The sequence below is a fragment of the Rhinichthys klamathensis genome, unplaced genomic scaffold, assembly GCF_029890125.1.
Source record: "Rhinichthys klamathensis goyatoka isolate OS25496 unplaced genomic scaffold, OSU_Roscu_1.1 h1tg000094l_1, whole genome shotgun sequence".
NCBI lineage: Eukaryota > Metazoa > Chordata > Actinopteri > Cypriniformes > Leuciscidae > Rhinichthys > Rhinichthys klamathensis.
The window spans coordinates 40,147-59,931 of record NW_026606633.1 but is presented as its reverse complement, the minus strand read 5'-3'; the positions used below and the strand labels follow the sequence as shown (position 1 = coordinate 59,931).

The 19,785-nt window shown below is 36.0% G+C and overlaps 1 protein-coding gene across 7 annotated transcripts in view; it reads right to left on the bottom strand.

Annotated features, from left to right (window-relative positions):
• Positions 1-51: 51 nt before the first annotated feature.
• Positions 52-19,785, bottom strand: part of slc44a5b (solute carrier family 44 member 5b) — a 40,471-nt gene continuing 20,737 nt past the window's right edge. For 2 of the 7 annotated variants that reach the window (XM_056252262.1, XM_056252267.1), the window contains 19 exons: positions 19,225-19,304; positions 18,967-19,100; positions 18,238-18,298; positions 16,473-16,596; positions 14,771-14,803; positions 12,726-12,809; positions 12,529-12,641; positions 12,033-12,164; positions 11,777-11,876; positions 11,554-11,646; positions 11,001-11,088; positions 10,618-10,880; positions 10,409-10,503; positions 8,009-8,112; positions 7,755-7,828; positions 6,212-6,282; positions 5,935-6,023; positions 4,936-5,020; positions 52-1,429 (listed from right to left, as the gene is read on the bottom strand). In XM_056252262.1, the coding sequence (XP_056108237.1) occupies positions 1,305-1,429; positions 4,936-5,020; positions 5,935-6,023; positions 6,212-6,282; positions 7,755-7,828; positions 8,009-8,112; positions 10,409-10,503; positions 10,618-10,880; positions 11,001-11,088; positions 11,554-11,646; positions 11,777-11,876; positions 12,033-12,164; positions 12,529-12,641; positions 12,726-12,809; positions 14,771-14,803; positions 16,473-16,596; positions 18,238-18,298; positions 18,967-19,100; positions 19,225-19,304 (1,948 nt within the window). In that variant the 3' untranslated portion in view covers positions 52-1,304. Of the gene's footprint in view, positions 1,430-3,671; positions 4,611-4,935; positions 5,021-5,934; positions 6,024-6,211; positions 6,283-7,754; positions 7,829-8,008; positions 8,113-10,408; positions 10,504-10,617; positions 10,881-11,000; positions 11,089-11,553; positions 11,647-11,776; positions 11,877-12,032; positions 12,165-12,528; positions 12,642-12,725; positions 12,810-14,770; positions 14,804-15,275; positions 15,300-16,472; positions 16,597-18,237; positions 18,299-18,966; positions 19,101-19,224; positions 19,305-19,785 lie in introns of those variants that run through there. The other 5 variants (XM_056252266.1, XM_056252268.1, XM_056252264.1 and 2 more) reach the window with 4 other exon arrangements.

Sequence of the window (19,785 nt, the reverse complement as noted above, 5' to 3'; positions counted from 1 at the left end):
TGTATTTTGTTCCTATCCCATGCGGTTAAGTAAAAATAACTTGTTGCCATGTGTCTATATGAAATACTTTATTTCCAAATTGATCCTTGCATGCACTTGGATTACATCATACAATGTTATTATGCATTGTAAATTAGCACAATATAAAGTCACAAAAATAATCAAAATGTTTACCACACTGTAAAAGAAGAGAATTAAATAAAGTTAAATACTAATAAGATAAGACAAGTGTTAAACTAAAGAATAATGCAATTTAGATGAATTATGAGAGCTGATTTTAATTTCAGCACATGCACTCATTGTATTAGCGTTCACATTCAAGTGTTCTTAACATAAAAATGGTACGGAATACATTTTGACTTAAATATTAGAAAAAACATCCCTTTTAAATGATGAGAGAGAAAAAAAATTTGTACATTGTATAAAAAAAGGTAAAACTTCAAATGGTTTGTAATCACATAACTTCATCAAAATATGAGCAATTAGTCCACCTAAAATAACTACCAATATTCTGCACACATATTCATATCAAGGTGTTATTAACATAAATTCAAGTCCTTGGCTAAAATGAAGTGTGAATGGACGCAATGAAACCTCTGAAGGAGCGAGGGGTGTAACCTCCTGCTGCTAGAGAGCAATCGATCTGATGGGAAATGCAGTTGGATGGATGGATGGATGAATAAGAGCAGTAATGAAGGAATAAATAGGAGTTTAAAGCTCTGCACAGCAGAAAAGGGCTCAAATCAACATGTGGTTGAGGTTAAAAGAGATGTTAACGGCATGTTGGAGTAAGGCACTTCAGCTAAACTGCAAGTACAAACAGCAACTTAAAAAAGTTGAGGAAAATTCATCTAGTGAAGAGCAATTAAATGCGTTACCGGTCGTTTTCTCAATATGAGAAAAGTGGTAGTTTCACCCCAAATGGGTGCTAACAGAATCCAATGGTCATATAAAAGGCAAGAATCAGTAAAAACAAACAAACAAAAAAACACTAAAATCTATGAAAATGCATAGACACTTACAAACACACCTACAAACAGGAAATAATCTCCGCTGATTTAGATGCTTATTGTCAATTATATGTACTTTTATAATGATAACATAACAAAAAGATGCAGATCAGTTTGAAGACTCTTGTATTTATGTTTTTGGGCTTCTAATAAGATTTATAACACAGAAGCTGCCTACGGACATGACTGAATACTGCTTAAAGAAGTCCATTTAGGATGCTGATGGTCAGGAAACAGAATCACAATCGGCAGTGTCCGTTTTTCATGGCAGTGCCTTTTTGTTGGTTGCTGCTTTTATTTTCTACCTTTCTTTTTCTCCTCTGGTCTCTTGTGGTTCTTCTTGTTGAGGATGGCTCGCAGGCTGCCAGGCATGTAATACGGGCGGCTTGCTGAGCCGTCGTTCTTCTCCAGATCAAGCACTGAGAACAGAAGCATAAGCAACGTTAATGCCAACCAATCGTTAATGTGATTTTGTCGGCAATCAGAGGCAATGCTGGATATTTGGATACAAGGAAAACTTAATTGGAGAAAGTTATACTGTATATCAGAAAAAGTATTTATACAGTAGTGGACAAAAGTGATGTCCAGCCTAGGAATATTTACATCTCTAACACATTTTTACTAATATTTTTATAAAGGGTAAAGATTTTGTAATCATATTGCATAGTCAATTGTTTTATTTGTGATACAAAGAAATTATAAACAATTGCAAAAACAAGAGAGAACAAATGAAATATGAATAACTGATTATGTTGCAGTCATTGTATGCTTTTTCTTGTGAGCTTTTTGTCTTTCTATGCATTTTTTAGGTTTCATAGTAAAATAAAACCCATAGCTCTATTTTGCCTTTTTTTTGCCAAATAATTTTTTCAGATAAATACCTTAACCATGTTTTGTGTTTTGTTCTTCCTTCATATCTAAAAAGATTAATATATAAAAAATATATACACACACACACATACATTATAGTTTATATGTATATGTATATATATATATAGCATTTTATATATAGCATTAACGTTTCTTGTGTATATACAGTCGTGCTCAGAATTAATGGCACCCCTGGTAAATATGATAAAAATGGCAAAAAAAAAAAAAATCTGCGATGTTTATCCTTTTGATCTTTCATTCAAAAAATTCGCAAAAATCTAACCTTTCCATTGAAGTAAAAGAATTGAAAATGGGGGGGGGGGGGGGGGGGGGGGGGGGATCATCACATTATGAAATAAATGCTTTTTTCCAAAACACACTGGCCATAATTATTGGCACCCTTTTATTAAATACTTTTTGCAATCTCCTTTTGCCAAGATAACAGCTCTGAGTTTTCTCCTATAATGCCTGATGAGTCTGGAGAACAACTGACAAGAGATCAGAGACCATTCCTCCATACAGAATCTCTCCAGATCCTGCAGATTCACAAGTTCATGTTGGTGCTTCTTCTCTTCAGTTCACCACACTCATCAGGTCAGGGAACTGGGACGGTCATGGCAGAAGCTTCATTTTGTGCTCAGTTAGCTATTTTTGTGTTGCTTTTGATGTTTGCTTTGGACCGTTGTCCTGATGGAAGATCCAACCACATTCCATTATAAGATTTCTAGCAGAAGCCGTCAGGTTTTGATTTTTTATCTGTTAGTATTTGCTAGAATCCATAATACCACGTATCTGAACAAGATTTTTAGTTTTATCTGACCACAGAATCCGGTCCCTTTTGAAGTTCCAGTCGTGTCTGACACCTGAATTTGCTGAAGTTTGTTTTTGGAGGAGCGAGGAGGATTTTTCTTGAAACCCTCCCAAACAACATGTGGTGATGTAGGGGTTGTTTGATTTTTTTTTAATAGGCTTTCTGACCCCAAGACTCAACTAATATCTGCAATTCTCCATCTGTGATCCTTTTTGATTGGAACTTCTTAATTATTGCCCTGATGGTCAAAATGGGGATTTTCAATTCTTTAGCTATTTTAGCTATTTTAAATTCTATAGCTTTCTATTTTGTGAAGCTCAACAATCTTTTGCTGCAGATCAGAACTATATTCTTTGGTTTTACTCATTGTGATGGATGATTAAGGGTATTTGGCCTTTTGTGTTTCCTCATATTTAAACTCCTGTGAAACAAGAAGTCATAGCTGGACAATTTCATGTTCCTAGTCACCCTGGTGTGCTAAAAAAGGTAAATATTAATGGGAATATACTTCAGAGATATTTTACTCGTAATTTATTTTTTAACCTTTTTTCAAGGCCAACGTGCTTTGGAGAAAAACATTTATTTCATAATGTGATTTCCACCCACTTTCAATTCTTTTACTTCAATGAAAGGTTTTTCATTTTTTTGAATGAAAGATCAAAAGGATAAACAATGCAGATTTATTTTTTACAGCCATTTTTGATCATATTTACCAGGGGTGCCAATAATTCTGACCACAACTGTATATATAAATAATATTTCCCTCATATTTAGATGGTTTAATAGAACTTAATAGAATTTTAAATATTTTTAACGCATTAAACTGAATCGCAGTCGTTCACACTAATTTTGACAGCACTATAATCTTTTTTTTATTAAACTTAGAATGTAAACAATATTGATAATATTTGTCAGCATACTGCAAAAAAAGGAAAAAATAATCAAACCAATAATAATATTTAGTTCAGCTTTATTCTAATTGGGGAAAAAAACATTGTATTTTTACAAAACTTTCCCCCATTAAAAGACAACTTGTACTGAACTTCTCAGAGTAGATGCAGCATCAAACCTGTCTACATATTACAAAATTACAAAAATGGCTTTTATGTTCCTTTTATAAATTGAACTTGAAAAACTTTCAGACTGATTGCAAAAAAACAAAGAAGAGCAGTACTCTTCCTTTTAAACTAGGCACATTTACTAAATACTGCCATCAGAACACCTGGAAATTCATAGATTATATCAAAACATGGTTAAAAGAGAATATACACTGTATCTATTATGAATCCTCCAATACAATAACATTTGCCATTAGATTATGATAAAGTTAATATTAAATTATGTGGCACATGGACTGAGAATCAATCCATCCACACACGCACATCCTATGTACCGCATGATCTTATAAACCAGAAATGACATGAAAACAAAGAGTTGTATAGAAAGAGAAGGATACTGCAAGATACAAGATCTTTTCTCATTAGAGAATAAATATATAGAATAGTTTGCTTTCATAATTGGCAACCAGAATATCATCAGACTTTAATTCAGTTACTTTGCTCCAGAAGACAAACAATGTGTAAGGCAATGATGGACAGAATATCAGCAAAGAGAAATGGAAGGGAAAAAGTATAGGAGAAAAAAAGTACAGCAAGAGCCAGTCAGAATCAGCAGAGAGGAGATCGCTTCTATAAATGCTATCGGCTCCTGATTCCATATCCCAGAATGCCTTGCTCTGCTGTGGAGAGATGCAGCGTGCTACAGTACTACCGCAGTTCTTCACGTCCCACTGAGGTAACAGTTTCAGGACACAGCATACTTTTTGCCTGCTTGATCATTTTTGTTAAGTATCCTGTGCAGGCCTTGAGGCATGTAATACGGTTTGGAAGGACTACCATCGTTCCTTTCAAGATCTTCACCTGAAGGGTGTCCCGGCAAATCAGACGACGGAAGAATGCAAGAGTGAAGGAGGAAAGACACAGTGTTGCAAGGAAAAAGGGGTAAAAGAAATAAGAAAGAGTTAGTGAGTAGTCTTGCAGTTTAAGAAGATGTGAAAAGAATAAATACATAAAGATCACATTAGGATTATAAAATAAAGAAACAGAAAAGATAAAAGTCATGCACAGAAAAAGAAGAGGAAAGTAAAGGAAGACCAGTGTGTATGTATTTAAGTTGAAAACAGAATTTATTACCAAACACACATACCAGTATGGGAATATTGCAGATTTAATAAGGTGTACTTACAGAAGCAGAGGAACAATGTATCTACACACATGGCATAGACGTTAAAGAATCCGTGTGCTATCATATAGGATCCAAATATCACAGTCTGTGGATGGAAAAAAAAGATTACGAGAGAAATTAGTCACAATGAAATCAAAATGAAAAATTATATAAGTCCCGCCCTCCATTTTTTCTTGTTCGAGAAGATGTTTCACTTGTGTATACGTCACAATATGGAAGAAAAGGTCCTCATAAATTTAGTTTCATGCCGTCTTTAAAGGTGAGGGTTCCCATACCCTCTTGATCAATGAGAATTTATTTTAAATAAATGTATTTATTAATAAACTAACACATATATACAAATAGTAGACTTTACAGAGTGCTTGACTTGCATTGTCAATACAAGATCTTGACCAAAAATGTATGCACCTCTTGATGGTAATATCACAACAACATTTATTTCTATCAAGAGGATTTTTGGTCAAGATCTTGTATTGTGTCAATGCTAGATTCAAGCACTCTGTAAAGTCTCCTCCAGCACATCTCAAAGACTGTCAATAAATTTAAGATCTGGACTCAGAGGTGCCAATTCATGTGTAAACATTATTCTTCATGCTCCCTCCCAACCATTCTTTCATAATTTGAGCCTGATGAATCTTGACATTGTCCTCCTGGAATATGGCCATGATGTGTCTTCCTACATGGTTGTTTAAGAAATGAAAAGCTACACACTCCATCAATTAGGGTTAGAAGAATTGTTGCCAAAAATATAATGCTATAGACATAATCACTGCAATAAGAATCCAATCATAGACTCTTAAGCATTTGCCCATTTCAATACAAACACTGACTTTTTTTGGCCAGACAGTGCATATTAAAAAAAAATATTTTACATATATTCATCTATTGATATTTAAATCTTAAGTCTTAAAGACGGCAGAAGAATGAAATCTGAGAAATCACTTTAACAACAAATAAAAGCATAATTTAACATAAGCAAGCTGTAATGTATTCACTCACCAGTAGAGGGACCCAATAATAATTTAATGATGGCACCTCTTCCTGGATCACTGGTATTTGGCGGGTGAAGAAAAAGAACGCAAGGACACCTGCAAAAAACATTCACAACATCAGCAAACAAAAAGAGCCCGCAAACAATGTGACTGACATCGTTTCATTTATGTGTGTATGTAGGCAGTAGGTCTATGCAGTGTGTGTGCACGTTTGTTTAAAGCCCTCAGACTCTATTAGTCTTAATGTTTCCCCGTCTGTATGACACAGGTGAACGTCGACTCACCCACACTCCCTGAGATCAGCAGTTTGCCCAAGAACAGCAGGAAGTCAGTCACCTTGTCCAGAACAGCAACTCTAGACAAAAACAAACAAACACAAAAATCACAATAAAAACACATTAAACAGATTCTGTATATAGTCGCATTGAGTCTTAGTAATGTTACATAAATTAGATAACTAATTATATGGAATATTTAAACAATTCACAATTTAATTGATTATATTTATCTGAATACGAGTTGTGTGACAATTTTTTTCCGATGTCTGACTTATTAATTCAATATTGTTGAAATTATGCTTCACAATCACTGATGGGCAGTAACACGTTAGAAGTAACGCGTTACTGTAATCCAATTACTTTTTTCAAGTAACGAGTAAAGTAAGGGATTACAATTGCAAAAACAGTAATTAGATTACTGTTACTTCCCCGTAAGCAGGCTGCGCTACTGCGTTAGTTAACCGTCATTTTGTTTCGTGAGACTGTCTCGTGCCATGAGTCCTGCGTGAGTGACAATGATGTATGAGCGCCGCAGCGTCAGTGGTAAACACCGAAATGTGTAGTTGAACAAGAGACAACATGGAGCGCGGGAGAGAGACACGCATTTGATTGGTCTCACACGCCACACCCCCGATTTCTCACACTGAAGTGACAACCCGGTCGGTCAAATGCCTGAAAGATGAGTTTATCTATAGATCTACCTGTTGAGCCACTCGTGATCGACTAGTTATACCGCAAATTAGTTAAAATCTCCCGGAATCTAGAGCGAGCGTGCATGCGAGACAGAGACCGCTAGCGCGCGCGCACCCGCAGAGAGCGAGAGCGAGCGAGAGACCTTGCGTGTGTAGAGGGCATCCTGATCTAGAAACAGGACCCCTGTTGGAGAATGTCAAAATTCCACCTCAAATCTGAGCAAGCACCTAGCAAGAAGGAAGAAGGACTTTCTTTATTTCATTAAAATATGGTGGAATGTGCAGAAAATAGGTTTAAATGTTCATCAAAAGTCTGAGACTGTTGCATTTAATTTAATTTTTGCTTGATGCAATGTGCATAAAGTTAAAATATTGAACTTAATAAAACAAGTTTAAAAAAAGAGTGTTTCATTTGATTAAATTTTAGATGATGGAATATGCAGAAAGAATAGAATTAGGCTGAAAGGTCTATTGCTTTATAGCGTATTCAGGTTGTGCATCATGTTTTTGAAAAGTAACTTAGTAAAGTAACTAATTACTTTTGAAAATAAGTAATCAGTAAAGTAACTGGATTACTTTCTTGGAGAAGTAATCAGTAATCAGTAACTAATTACTATTTCCAAGTAACTTGACCAACACTGTTCACAATTATGCTTTATTTTATGGAGGCAAAATTTGAATGATCATTTTTTTGATAACACTGTAGCAAGAAAAAAATAAATCACATCAACAATAACATCTTGGAAATGTCACAATAACTGAAACAAATGATTGCACAGGTGTGTGTAAGAGAAAGTCCTTGCAGCTTCACACCTTGACAATGACATTATAAATGTCTCAGCTGTGCAGAGTCTTACCTCATAACGTTCCTCATTAACAGGAAGAAAGCGTCTCGCGCTGAGGCACAGAAATTCTTCCCATATATTGAAATCTGAGGAATAAAAGGAGAAGCAACCATAAACGACAGACCTATTAGTCGGTCTGTCTCCACAACTCAGGTTTGACATTGCTTTTCTTTTCTTTGCGGTTATATAGTTATATGATATATATATATATATAGAGAGAATAAAGTTATGGAATGCCTGTACCTTGAAAAAGTGGGGTGACTCACCATAATGTAAGCATTCCTGTTCATGAACTTAATGAAGTGCTCAAGGCACCAGAAACAGCATTTGAGGCAGCACAGCAGGAAGCGTGTACATGCATTGTGAGCACCTGAGACAAAGACAGAAGGAAGAGCAGCATCATTCATAACGTATTCTATACTGATACAGTCCACCGTTCAAAAGTTCAGGGTCATAAGATTTTTTTAATGTTCATAAAAGAAGTCTTGTATGCTCACCAAGGCTGTATTTGCAGTAAAACAGTCATATTATGAAATATTAGTACAATTTAAATAACTGTTTTCTATTTGAATACATTTTAACGTACATTTTTCATTCCTGTGATGTAAAGCTGCATTTTCAGCATCTTTACTCCAGTCTTCAGTGTCACATGATCCTTCAAAAATCATTTTAATATACTGATTTGGTGCTCAAGAAATATTTCTTATAATTATCAATGTTAAAAACAGCTGTGCTGTGTAAACATTTTTGAAAATCATGTTACATGTTTATTCAGGATTCTTTGATGAATACTTTGAGTTGAAGGGGGTGGATTGGAATACACTGCTTCTTCAATGTATATGTAATGAATGAGTGATTATAATCAAGGTATTAATCAATATTTTTCCTTCTAAAAATCAAATGAGTTGAATGACTTCTCTAGGCTTGTGAGATTTCACTTCGTTATAGAAGTTACCAGTGTGATTACGGAAATGTTCTTTTCATGTATTCTTTAATGTCTGTATTTGATATCTGAATGCAGTAACAGTGCTTGCTCATTTAGCCCGGCTTCCAGAAATGAAATAGGGACTTGTTTTGTGTTTGAGAAAGGTCTTCAAAGTGTTAAAACATAAAGGGGTCATTGAAGCCAATAGTTTAAGGGACAATTTCTTTGTTAAAGCCTTACTTTCCAGTTAGACTAAAGTCTAGCAATCCTTGAGAGAAAGAACGCATTATCTTGATGTTTTGAGACGACTCTCCTGTTTATAGTTAGAGCCTGGCCAAATCCAACCTTGGAAAAGCTGTGTGTCGGTGTGTGTGTTAGTCTTCTTGGTTGCAGGTTAAGGAACCACTGGCATTATGGGAGATTGACTGACTTGTTTTCTTCTACATGTTGAAGGTCATGAAGTGCTTAAACTTCAGGGTCTGAGTGTCAGCTGCATAATCTATGGAGAGATGCTTCAGTCTATCTGTATATGTGAGGCAAATTACTTAGACTATGTGTTCTTAGCCAATCAGAAACTGCAACCTGAAGCAAGGACATAGCTTAGACCTTGGTGAATGGTATAATTGCTGTGATCTTTGTCACTGTAAGGGGGGGTGGCCTACGAACTCCTGTGTGAGTCTTGAAGCTGACTTCTGCTGATGAAACAGCAAACTATCTTCAGTAAATCTTTTCTTTAATTTATTATAATTCTGACTCCGGGTCTTCATTCATCATGTCTGGTTATATCTGGGTCTTTAACTGTTTACCCCTAACAAGTAAAGGAACTTAAAAAAAAAAAAAGACATTTTTACTTTTGATTAATTTAATGCATTACTGGTGAATAAATATATTAATTTCTTTCAATTAAAACTGTTTTGACCCCAAACTTTAGAACAGTGGTGCATTTTCTTTCTTCTTTTTTTTTTTTTTTTACAACATTTTAAAACCTCTTTGAACATTTCTAAATGATAAATGAGTCAGTGAACCAGTTACAATCAAAATTCTGAGGGTGAGTTCACACTTGTAGTTTGGTTTGTTTGATCCAGACCAAAAAAAAAAAACCTTTTAGTTTTGGTCCGGTTTGCGTTCAGATTGGCATTTTTATCACCGAAACCTAAAGGCATAGGGATACGTTCACAACCTGATTGGTCGACTTCTATGATGTATTGCCTATTTTGAGACGGAACTTACTGAACATCTATAACAATGCTATGTGCTAGCTAGGATAAATGTGCTCATTGTATGAACATAGCCTACATATGATGGTAATTTGACCAGCTGAGAACTCGTGAAGAGCTTTAAAAATGTGTAAAGGAGTCTAAACAGTGGCAGGAATCCCTCCGTCACACACAAAGATCTGCTGCGAGGAGACTATGCGACTATGACGAGAGAAAAAACAGGTATGTGTGAGCATTCTGTCCTTTTTAGGGTCTCATCTTCCAGTTTTTGGTTTGTTTACATGTCTTTGGTCCGTGTTACGTTCATATTTCAATCGAACCACACCAGAGTTCGTTTGGAAGCGGACCGAGACCCATCTTTTCAGCGGTCTCGGTCAGCTTGTTTGATGCGCACCAGGGTTCGGATGGCAGCGCTAACACTTATTCAAATGAACCGCACTAACAGAGCAATCGCACTAGAGTTAGTTTTAATCAAACCAAAACTGCCAAGTGTGAACACACCTTATTTTAATGTAATATTATACCTTTCAGTTTGTGGTCGAGATACTCCAGAATAATCCTGATGAACTGTACGACGGACAGAATCAAAGCTCCAAATGCAAGAGAGCCGGTGTGATACCTGGAATAGCATTGTAATGTGATTATAGTGAACATTTAATTTCAGTCCAACAGCCCTCCACTCACAGACATAATCAATCACCTACAAGCTTTAAAAGCACTGATGGCAACATACCTTAAAGCCCTGCCAAATGATGAACCCAAGGGGCAAGGTGGGATGTCTTCTGGCTTCCTCAAGGCCCAGTAATATGAGGCAAAAGCCCCAGCGAGGGTGCACTGGCCCAGAGCGATGGTGAAATTCACCAGCCAGAGGAAGACCAGTAAATTGCAAAGCTGAAGAACAAAGATATAACGGTGGTACAAACTCTCCCCACCGTAAAAAGCAAACGTGCACTGGGAGCCCGGACACAGTGTAGTCACGTTTGATTGACTGAAGGTCTGAAACACATCAAAGAGACACAAACAATCACCAATATGATACAGTTACTAGATAAATGGACTCAGTACTCAATCACAGTTGAGTAGATAATCACAGTTTACAGTAGGTTAAGTGCTTACCTCTGGGTCACAGGTGAGATTGGTATACTTGCAGTCGGGTAGTGTTGACATTACTTTATAGACTGCATCGCCAGAGGATGCCAGGAACCTAAAAGAAGTTATGGTTAAGGAGACTAAAATACAAACTAGTCAAAGCTGAAGTGTGTCATTTCTGTTCCAGTAAATGGAACTGCTAAAATAAAAATTGCACAAACAAATCAGTCTCTCCCCAAAATCATGCATACAAACATATTAATATAAGATAAGTATGCCCCCCATGCCCTTATAAGGATCTAGGATCTTACTAAAACATGGTGAAAGGTTATGGTAGGACAACAGTTAAAGGTACTGATTATAAATGTAATCCGAATATAACATATTGTGTATGTACTTAAAAAAGATATTACAGTTTCTGTAATAAAAAAACCAAACAAAAATAAAGTTGTCCTTCGAAGAGGGGGGTTGGAGGTTAAAAAAAAAAGAAAAGAAAAAATTATATAAGATTAGTATATGAATACAGTATATGCATATATTCATTTTAATCCAGCATTCAATTAAATTGAGATTTGGATACACAGCTGTAACGGCCCAGTATGCGATGCAGAGAGCCAGCAGCAGAAAGGTGATGATGGGATAGAATAGTGTCGACATAATGCAGCCAACCGCCCTGTAGGATAGAGAGAGACGTGAAAAAATAAAAACAACAACATTTGACAGCTTTGTTTTTTAGGTGTGTTTCCTATTCTTTCCATTTCCATGCACCAGCATTAAACAAAAGAAAGGAAAAAGAAACTAACTTGCTGCCCTCCTTCAGTAGAGCGATGGCAATACGAACTCTGTTCCGCAGGAATATCAGCACTAAGATGATGATAGCTTCAATGACAGCCAAGGAGATCACTGCGGTAAATTATCAAGCTGTCATTTTTCCATCAAACTGAACTTTTCATAACCTTCAACTTGACAGTGCAGGTGCATTGCTTGGTTTGAGATTTATTATTTGATTTAAACTGCACTACAAACACTCATATACTGGAATAACTGAAGAAATCTCACTGAATATGAGCCAGGTCTGACTCAGCTGCAGGTAAACCCGGAAGTCAGTCTGGAATCCAATGTCTGAGATGGTGATATCAGAGTCCGGCTTTCCCTTGAGTGAACTGTACTCCCAGTAACAATGCCATATTCCTGTAAGTGACAGTCAGGACACAGTGGGTGAACTCATAGTGTAGAGAAATTCAAAAACAAACTTATCTAACAAATCATTTAGTGTTAAAGGGATAGTTCAACAACAACAACAAAAAATATTCTGTCGTCAATTACTCACCTTCATGTCTTTATAAACCCATAAGACTTATGTTCAACTTTGGAAGACATATTAAGATTTCAAAAAGGACTTTTTGATGTTTTAAAAGAGTGATTTTCTGTTGAGTTCCACTGAAGAACGACAGTCAAGAGAGTGACTATCCCTTTAAGAGGTTATTGTAAAACATTGAAGTCTAGTATATGACAGTTTAGTTTTGGTCTATGGGGTTTTGTAGTCATTACCAACCATAGCCCACAGCCGCGATGACCCCGAAGATGACCATCCAGAAGAGAATGCCAGCGGTGAACCTCAGCAGCAGAATAAAGATCAGACTGACCAGCATGCTAATCACCAAACCACTGAAAACACCCATAAAAACAGATCAGCTTCAACATTAATCTATTGTATTTATTCTAAAGGTTAAACACTAATGCGATACATACATTAGGATCCAAAACCACGAGCTGGCGTAATCCTCAAAGATCTTGGTGCCGACCTCCTTTGCATCCAACAGGCTGGTGATGCCACTGTAAAAGAGCAAGAAAACCATCAAAAACAATACAAACTGCACATTCAACTGTACAGAGCCGTATATGAGGACTAAGAAGCAGTGACACTACAGATCAACAGTGATCAGGTGGATGTTTCACACAAGTGTTACCAGTGTAAGAAGACATCAGTTTTGTTCTATTGCTCTCCATTCATGAAAAAGCCACGTTTTTTCATGCACAGTGGAGGACAAGGGTTAAGACTTTGTTTATTTTATCTGAAAATGACGCTGTGAGGGGCAGAAGAGTCTGTGCAATAAGCCGTTCTGTCTAAAAAAGGTCATTGGTCACATCTAATTTCCTTTTACAGATATTTTTTGTCTCCAGACTTTATTTCTAACCATCACAGTCTCGTTTTCATTCAGGTTAAAATAGAAATGAATATAGCACAGTCTATGTAAGTCTATGGTGAGAGAAGTATTTGTGGTATATGCACTACCGTTCATACGTTTTTGTTTTTTTTTGTAAAAAAAAAAGAAGAAAAATAAATTAATACTTTAATTGGATGCATTAAACTGATCAAATGTGACGGTAAATACATTTACAGTATAATGTTATATGTATATAATGTATATACAGGAACATTTCTATTTTAAATAAATGCTGTTCTTTTGAACTTTCTATTCGTCAAAGAATCCTAAAAAAAGGGATCACATTTTCCACGCAAAAAAAAAAATATTAAGCAGCACAACTGTTTTTAACACAACTGTGCACTAATCCAGCATATTATAATGATTTTTGAAGGATCATGTGACACTAAAGACTGGAGTAATGATGCAGAAAATTTTGCTTTGCCATCACAGGAATAAATTACATTTGAGAATATATTCAAATAGAAAACCGTTATTTTAAATTGTACTAATATTTCACAATAATACTGTTTTTATTGTATTTTAATCAAATAAATGCAGCCTTGGTGAGCATAAGAATATTCGACCCAAACTTTTGAATGGTAGTGTATTCAATGGATTTGATTTTATTACCTAATAAAAGGTAATAAGCCTTATACCTAGTAAGCTAGATACATGAATATTTCATAGTTATGTGATGCTCATTGATTTGTACAGAAGTGAGGTGTTTTTGAAAAGGACAGCAGCAGTGTTGTGCAAGCAATTTGCTTGTATGCTACAAGCTTCTAAATTTAAAGTAGTTTAGTTAAACTACATTAAAGCTACTCTTTTTTTTTTTAAATAAATGCAGTTGTCTACACTTAGCTAGCTAGCTATGCTGTATAATTGTAAAAAAACAACAACAAAAAACACCAACTGTATATTGCTACAAGAAAAAGCTGTGCAGACATCTGGACTCAAAGAATCATGTGAAAGTTTCATATGAGAGAGTGTGAAAGTTCATTCGGCTGTAAACCGGAGTTTGAGAAAAAAAGAAGCAGCATTTTGTCATGTTTATATCACTACTTGATGGAAAAAGTAGCTTGCTGCTTTCGAAAACAGCACAACTACTGTCATGATACTGAAAAATATAGTTAGGTTTAGTTAGTTACTTCCAAACACTGGATAACAGAGATGAAATTCTCCAAGTAATGCTAATGAAAAGTGTGTTTCTCTAGAGAAGAGAAGCTGTCGGTGAATGGAAGAGATTTTAACAGTCCCAATTTTAACAGCGTCATCTGCATTTCAAACTCCTACGCTCAATTTTGCATGGCCAAAAACATGATCAATCTGGTTCCTGTGCAAAACGATCTTCATTCCTTCCTTACATTTGCCATTATATTCTTAAATGCTCTTTCAGCAGACAGACATCTGAAAGGCGGTGGGATTTTGTCAGTGACCTCAGTTCTGATGAGGGGGAAAAACAGATGTGTTTTTTCTGTTCTACAGATTCTTTGAGATGCTGCAGGTGCAGAATGTGTGATGAGGGAGGTTAGTTTGTAGATAAGCGAAGGACAAGGTCAAGTTTCAAAGCTGACAAGAAATTAAGACCTTTCTGTTCCTTGCTGCATGGCCGTGACTTTGCTACAAAAAAGCATTGAGCATGTTACAAAAGACACACAGGAAGCAAAAAACCTTGGATTTCTGAAATCAGGTAAAGAGTTGTAAAAAGCATCAGCAGATCATAGCATAAAAGTGCTCGTTATTGTGAGCGAAACTCAATCCAAAAGTATAATTGGTCAAAGCCTGTTTACACAAGACACAGTCTTGCATTCAAAAACAGCTAGATGGAAATCTTTTAACAAATTTTACCATGTAGCAAGATGCAATGCAATGGCTGAAGACGTAAGAACACGTCCTGTGTAAACAATGTCTATTAGTTACAAGAAACCTGCCTGCTAAAATAAGAATGTACCCCATGTGACCTTTCACCCCAGGCATTCACATTAGTGCTATTATGGCAGCAGCAAACTCATGCAAACATGCACAGCTTGACTTATTTGCGTGGCTTAAAAGGCCAGATTCTCTCTGACCTTTGTAAGGCCTTATGTCATACCCAGATAAAACTGTCCTCTCTTGCCTGGATGGAAAGACAGTATATTTAGGAACAAAGGTTAAAAATAACTGTATTTGTTTACCTGCTGTGTCTACCGAGTCAAAAGCAGATATTTTTAATATCAAGATGCAATAGTAAACATACACTTCCGTTCAAAGGTTTGGGGTCAGTAATTTTTTTGGAAAGAAATTAATCACATTTAGAAAAAAACACTAAGGGAAATGTATAAATGTTTCTACAAAAATATAAAGCAAGCAGCACAACACATTAATAATAATAAGAAATGTTTCTTTAGCACCAATTCAGCATATTAGAATGATTTCTGAAGAATCATGTGATACCTGGAGTAATGACAGCTGAAAATTCAGCTTATAAGTATCACACACACACACACACACACACACACACACACACACACACACACACACACACACACACACACACACACACACACACACACACACACACACACACACACACACACACACACACACACACACACACACACACACACACACACACACACTAAAATAGAAAATAGTTATTTAAATTTTACACATTTTTAACAATATACCAATATTTTTATAGTATTTTTGACTAGATAAATGCAGCCTTGAACTTTCAAAAATATAAAAAAACTCAGACCCCAAACTTTTGAACAGTAGTGTACACTCACTTAAAACCCAAGACTCGTATAAACCCTAACATGGTGATGAGGACCCTGAAGTAAAGTGAAGGGGTTTATTTTGTGTTAATGACCAACTAGCTGTATATTATCCCACTTGCAACACAGCTACTTAACCAAATAAACACACAAATAGATATAAAATGTGGAGTATGTGAGAAGGAGACCACGGAGAGATCCGAGAGACATGAAACTAGCACAGTTAAGTATGTAATATAACAACGTAGGTAAATGATATAGTTTAGCAGTCATTGTATAACAATATTTGACAACAGAATGGTGCGTGTAATTAAGGTGGATATTTGAGAAATACTGTCGTAACTAAACTAAGCTCATGTGTCACAGCATGGGTGTTTTGACATGCCCAACTAGTCTTCCTACTCATGTTCCACCAAATAAGAGCAATTTTGTAGCCAGACAGACAGTGCAGCATCAGTCCAATAGCTATTAAACAGGCTAGTAGAATAACCTTTAATGAGTGATGCTAAGCACTTTTAATAAGTGAAACTTACTTTGCCGCTTCTCTCAGATCGATGACACTTCTGGTTTTACCATGTCCATCTTTGAAGCTTGTTTGGTTGGCAACAGTTAACGTCCCGTTTCTGGTGATGAAATCGGGAAAGCACCTCTGGAGAACTGATAGAAAGTGAAGAATAAAGCTAAATTAAAACCCCTCTAAGTATTTATATTGAAAGGGGTGGATATTGGAATTCACTGCCACTTCAATGTGTAACTTTTGAGTGATGTATAATCAAGGTATTAATCAATATTTATCCTTCTAAATATTAAATGATTTAAATGACTTCTTCAAAAATTACATGTCTGTTTAATGTCGGTTGAGGAGATTCCCCCTTCCATGTAAAGCGCTTTGAGTACCCAGAAAAGCGCTATATACATTTTTATTATTATTATAATGGAATGTGCTCTTTCCATGTTTTTGAGAGAGGCACCCAACATGTGTTAAAACATGTGTAGTAATATCTACTTTTCTAGATGACCAAGACAGTCGAGGGTACTGGGTCACTTCAGCCTGTCACCTACGTGCCCACTTCTTAGTTAAAGTATTTACTTATCTATATTCAAACATTAGAAAATAATGGTGAATATTGTCTGAACCTCTTACTGAAAGAAATCTGTATGTTTTGGGAAACTTTCCTGTTTATAGTTAGAGCTCGAACAACTTCAACCTTGAAGAAGCTGTGTATCTGTGTGTGTGTATGCTAATATTCTGTCTGGCACCTTGGGGCGATGAAATGCTGGCGCCTAGAAATACAGTTCTGTGACCGCGGAGGGTCACGTCGTGCCTAAATCCAGGCTCCGGGTGTCAGCCGCGAGATCAATGAAGATATGCTTCTGTCTATCAGTCCATGTGTGGAAATTCCATTCCATTCAGTCAATTTTCTTAGCCAACCAGAATCATTTAACTCGACGTAATGAAGTCTTAGACCTTGGTGAAAGGTATAATTGCTGGGAAATATGAATGTACAGCAGAGCGGCCTACGAACTCCTTGTGAGTGTTGAAGCTGACTTCTGCTGATGAAACTGCAAAATATTCTTCAGTAAACTTTTTCTTCAATTTATTATAATTCTGATTCTGGGTCTTCATTTGTCATATCTGGTCCATGGGTCTTTAACTGTAAAATCCCCTACAATATATAGTATACAAAAGTTGTTGAGGACATGCTTTGTGTCTGTCTGCACTTGTGTTTTTTCACCCTGAGTTCAAGGCTTGAGTTCATAAGAAGTGATAAGCAGCTGCTACTATCCAAGGGTTTTATATCATTCTGTGCCTCCTCTGCCGATATGGAGAGGACACAGCAACCTTTCTCAGCCTTGCCAGTGACATTTTCTCTTTTTCTATCTCTTATATTACTCACAATGTTTACATCGAAGCAGTTATGATGGCTTCAAAGAGATCCAGCGGCCTGAACTGAAACTCTTGATCTCCTGCTGCACAAGTTTCTATTCATGTTCACATACATGTTGCCATTAGCAATTTCATTTTAATTACACATGAACAAGATTTCACATTAATTAATTTAGCCCACGTATACACATATATGTTGGGTTTTCTTTGTTCTGGCACTAGTTCACACCTCAAACTTTCAAGATTCTCCTGGAATAGCATTTGCACATTATTGGTGCAAAATTTCAGTCCAATAAATGTAAATGTACATCAGCACTAAGACAGGGAATTATAATGAAACATTTTAGGACAGAAGGCATAGTTTTGACTATGTATTCCACTAAAAATATTTTTTTTAAATAAAAACTCACATGGTCTGCTTGGCACAATCATTGAGGGACAATCTTCATCCCGTAGCACCTGAGAAACCGGCTGCCAAATGGAAAAGAAGAGGGAAAAAAGAAGATATTTTACAAAAATAAACCTTATACAGCATTCTTCTCTCTACAATATCTCTCCAGTATGTCAGGGCTGCCTCAAAAACTGTCACCATGTGAGCTTCTAAATGTTCATGTGTGAAAGTCCAGTGACGCAGCAGAATTAGATCATTGACGGTTTTGCGTTGGTAGATTTACGCACAGACGCGCGAAGGAAATGTGGCGCCTGCTGGAAGATACAGCTCACGTATCGGCTTGCTAAGATGAACCATCGTCATCACAAGTACTAATCTATCTGACAATAAGCATAAAAATCCTCTAGAGATAACAGGGTTCCCACCGTCTTTTTAACTAATAAACTTCCATGACTTTTCCAGTGATTTGTGATTACTGGATAAGTATTATTCAATTAATTATCACTTAAATTCAGATAAACTTGCAAATAAATCATTTAGACTCAACGATGCATTGACAAATAAATATTTCAGAGCAGAGAATAATATGAATAAATATATAGCCTATATATCACTATAGAAATATCTATGACTTTGATTTTATTCATTTCAATATTCAAACTTTCATCAAAAGCCAGTGTAGATGTTTTTGTTCAGTCATCTCTGAATTTAAACTAAGTTCTGGTTCTACTGGATATCCACATGGTACCTTATCAGGATTGTTGAAGTCCTGCTTGCAGAATTGCTTGTAGTATTCCCAGTAGCTCTTATTGCGTCTATAGTTGTATTGCATGTCAATGTATGTGGCAAATCTATCTGGGCACTTGGATACACACAGCTGAGGTGAACAAGAGAGGAAAAGAAACATCAGCTACAAATAAAACAAGGCATGTGCTAAAAAACAGAGCAATCTAGCTTAGAAACAAAGAATGACAGATAGTTTGCAAAAGTGTCAGTATTACCTGAGTTGTAGGGCACTGGAGGTTAATGAGGACTGTAGGATTGGCACATTGTAAAATATTGAAGTAAAATAATATGGCTTTATTTCTGCGGGGGAGAAACAGAAGGTGTTTCAATCCATCTTTGAAACCTGAATGTCTTAAAAATTAATAATATAATATAATATAATATATATCGATACACGATATATCGGCCTCCATATCGGTAGCGGCCGATATATGTTCATTTTTTATGTTATCGTTATTGGTCTGATAAGAAAATTGGGCCGATATATTAAAGCAGAAAAATAATGGATTATTTCCTTCAGCTGAGACACTTCAGATGCGCACAATTTACCATGATGGTTTTGAATTGCTTGAAATATGATTGGAATAACTGTAAAAAAGGAAAAATACAGTTAAGTGCAACATGCACAGCACAAGTCTGTCATATAGGCTACATACAATTATAATGAGAACATTATAATTGTGTCCTTGGGACATGGATTTTAATGGTGAGACTTTTGTTTTTGTAATCAGGCTCTCAATTTTAAAAAAAAATTTGGATTTAGAATCATCGCCCAATATCT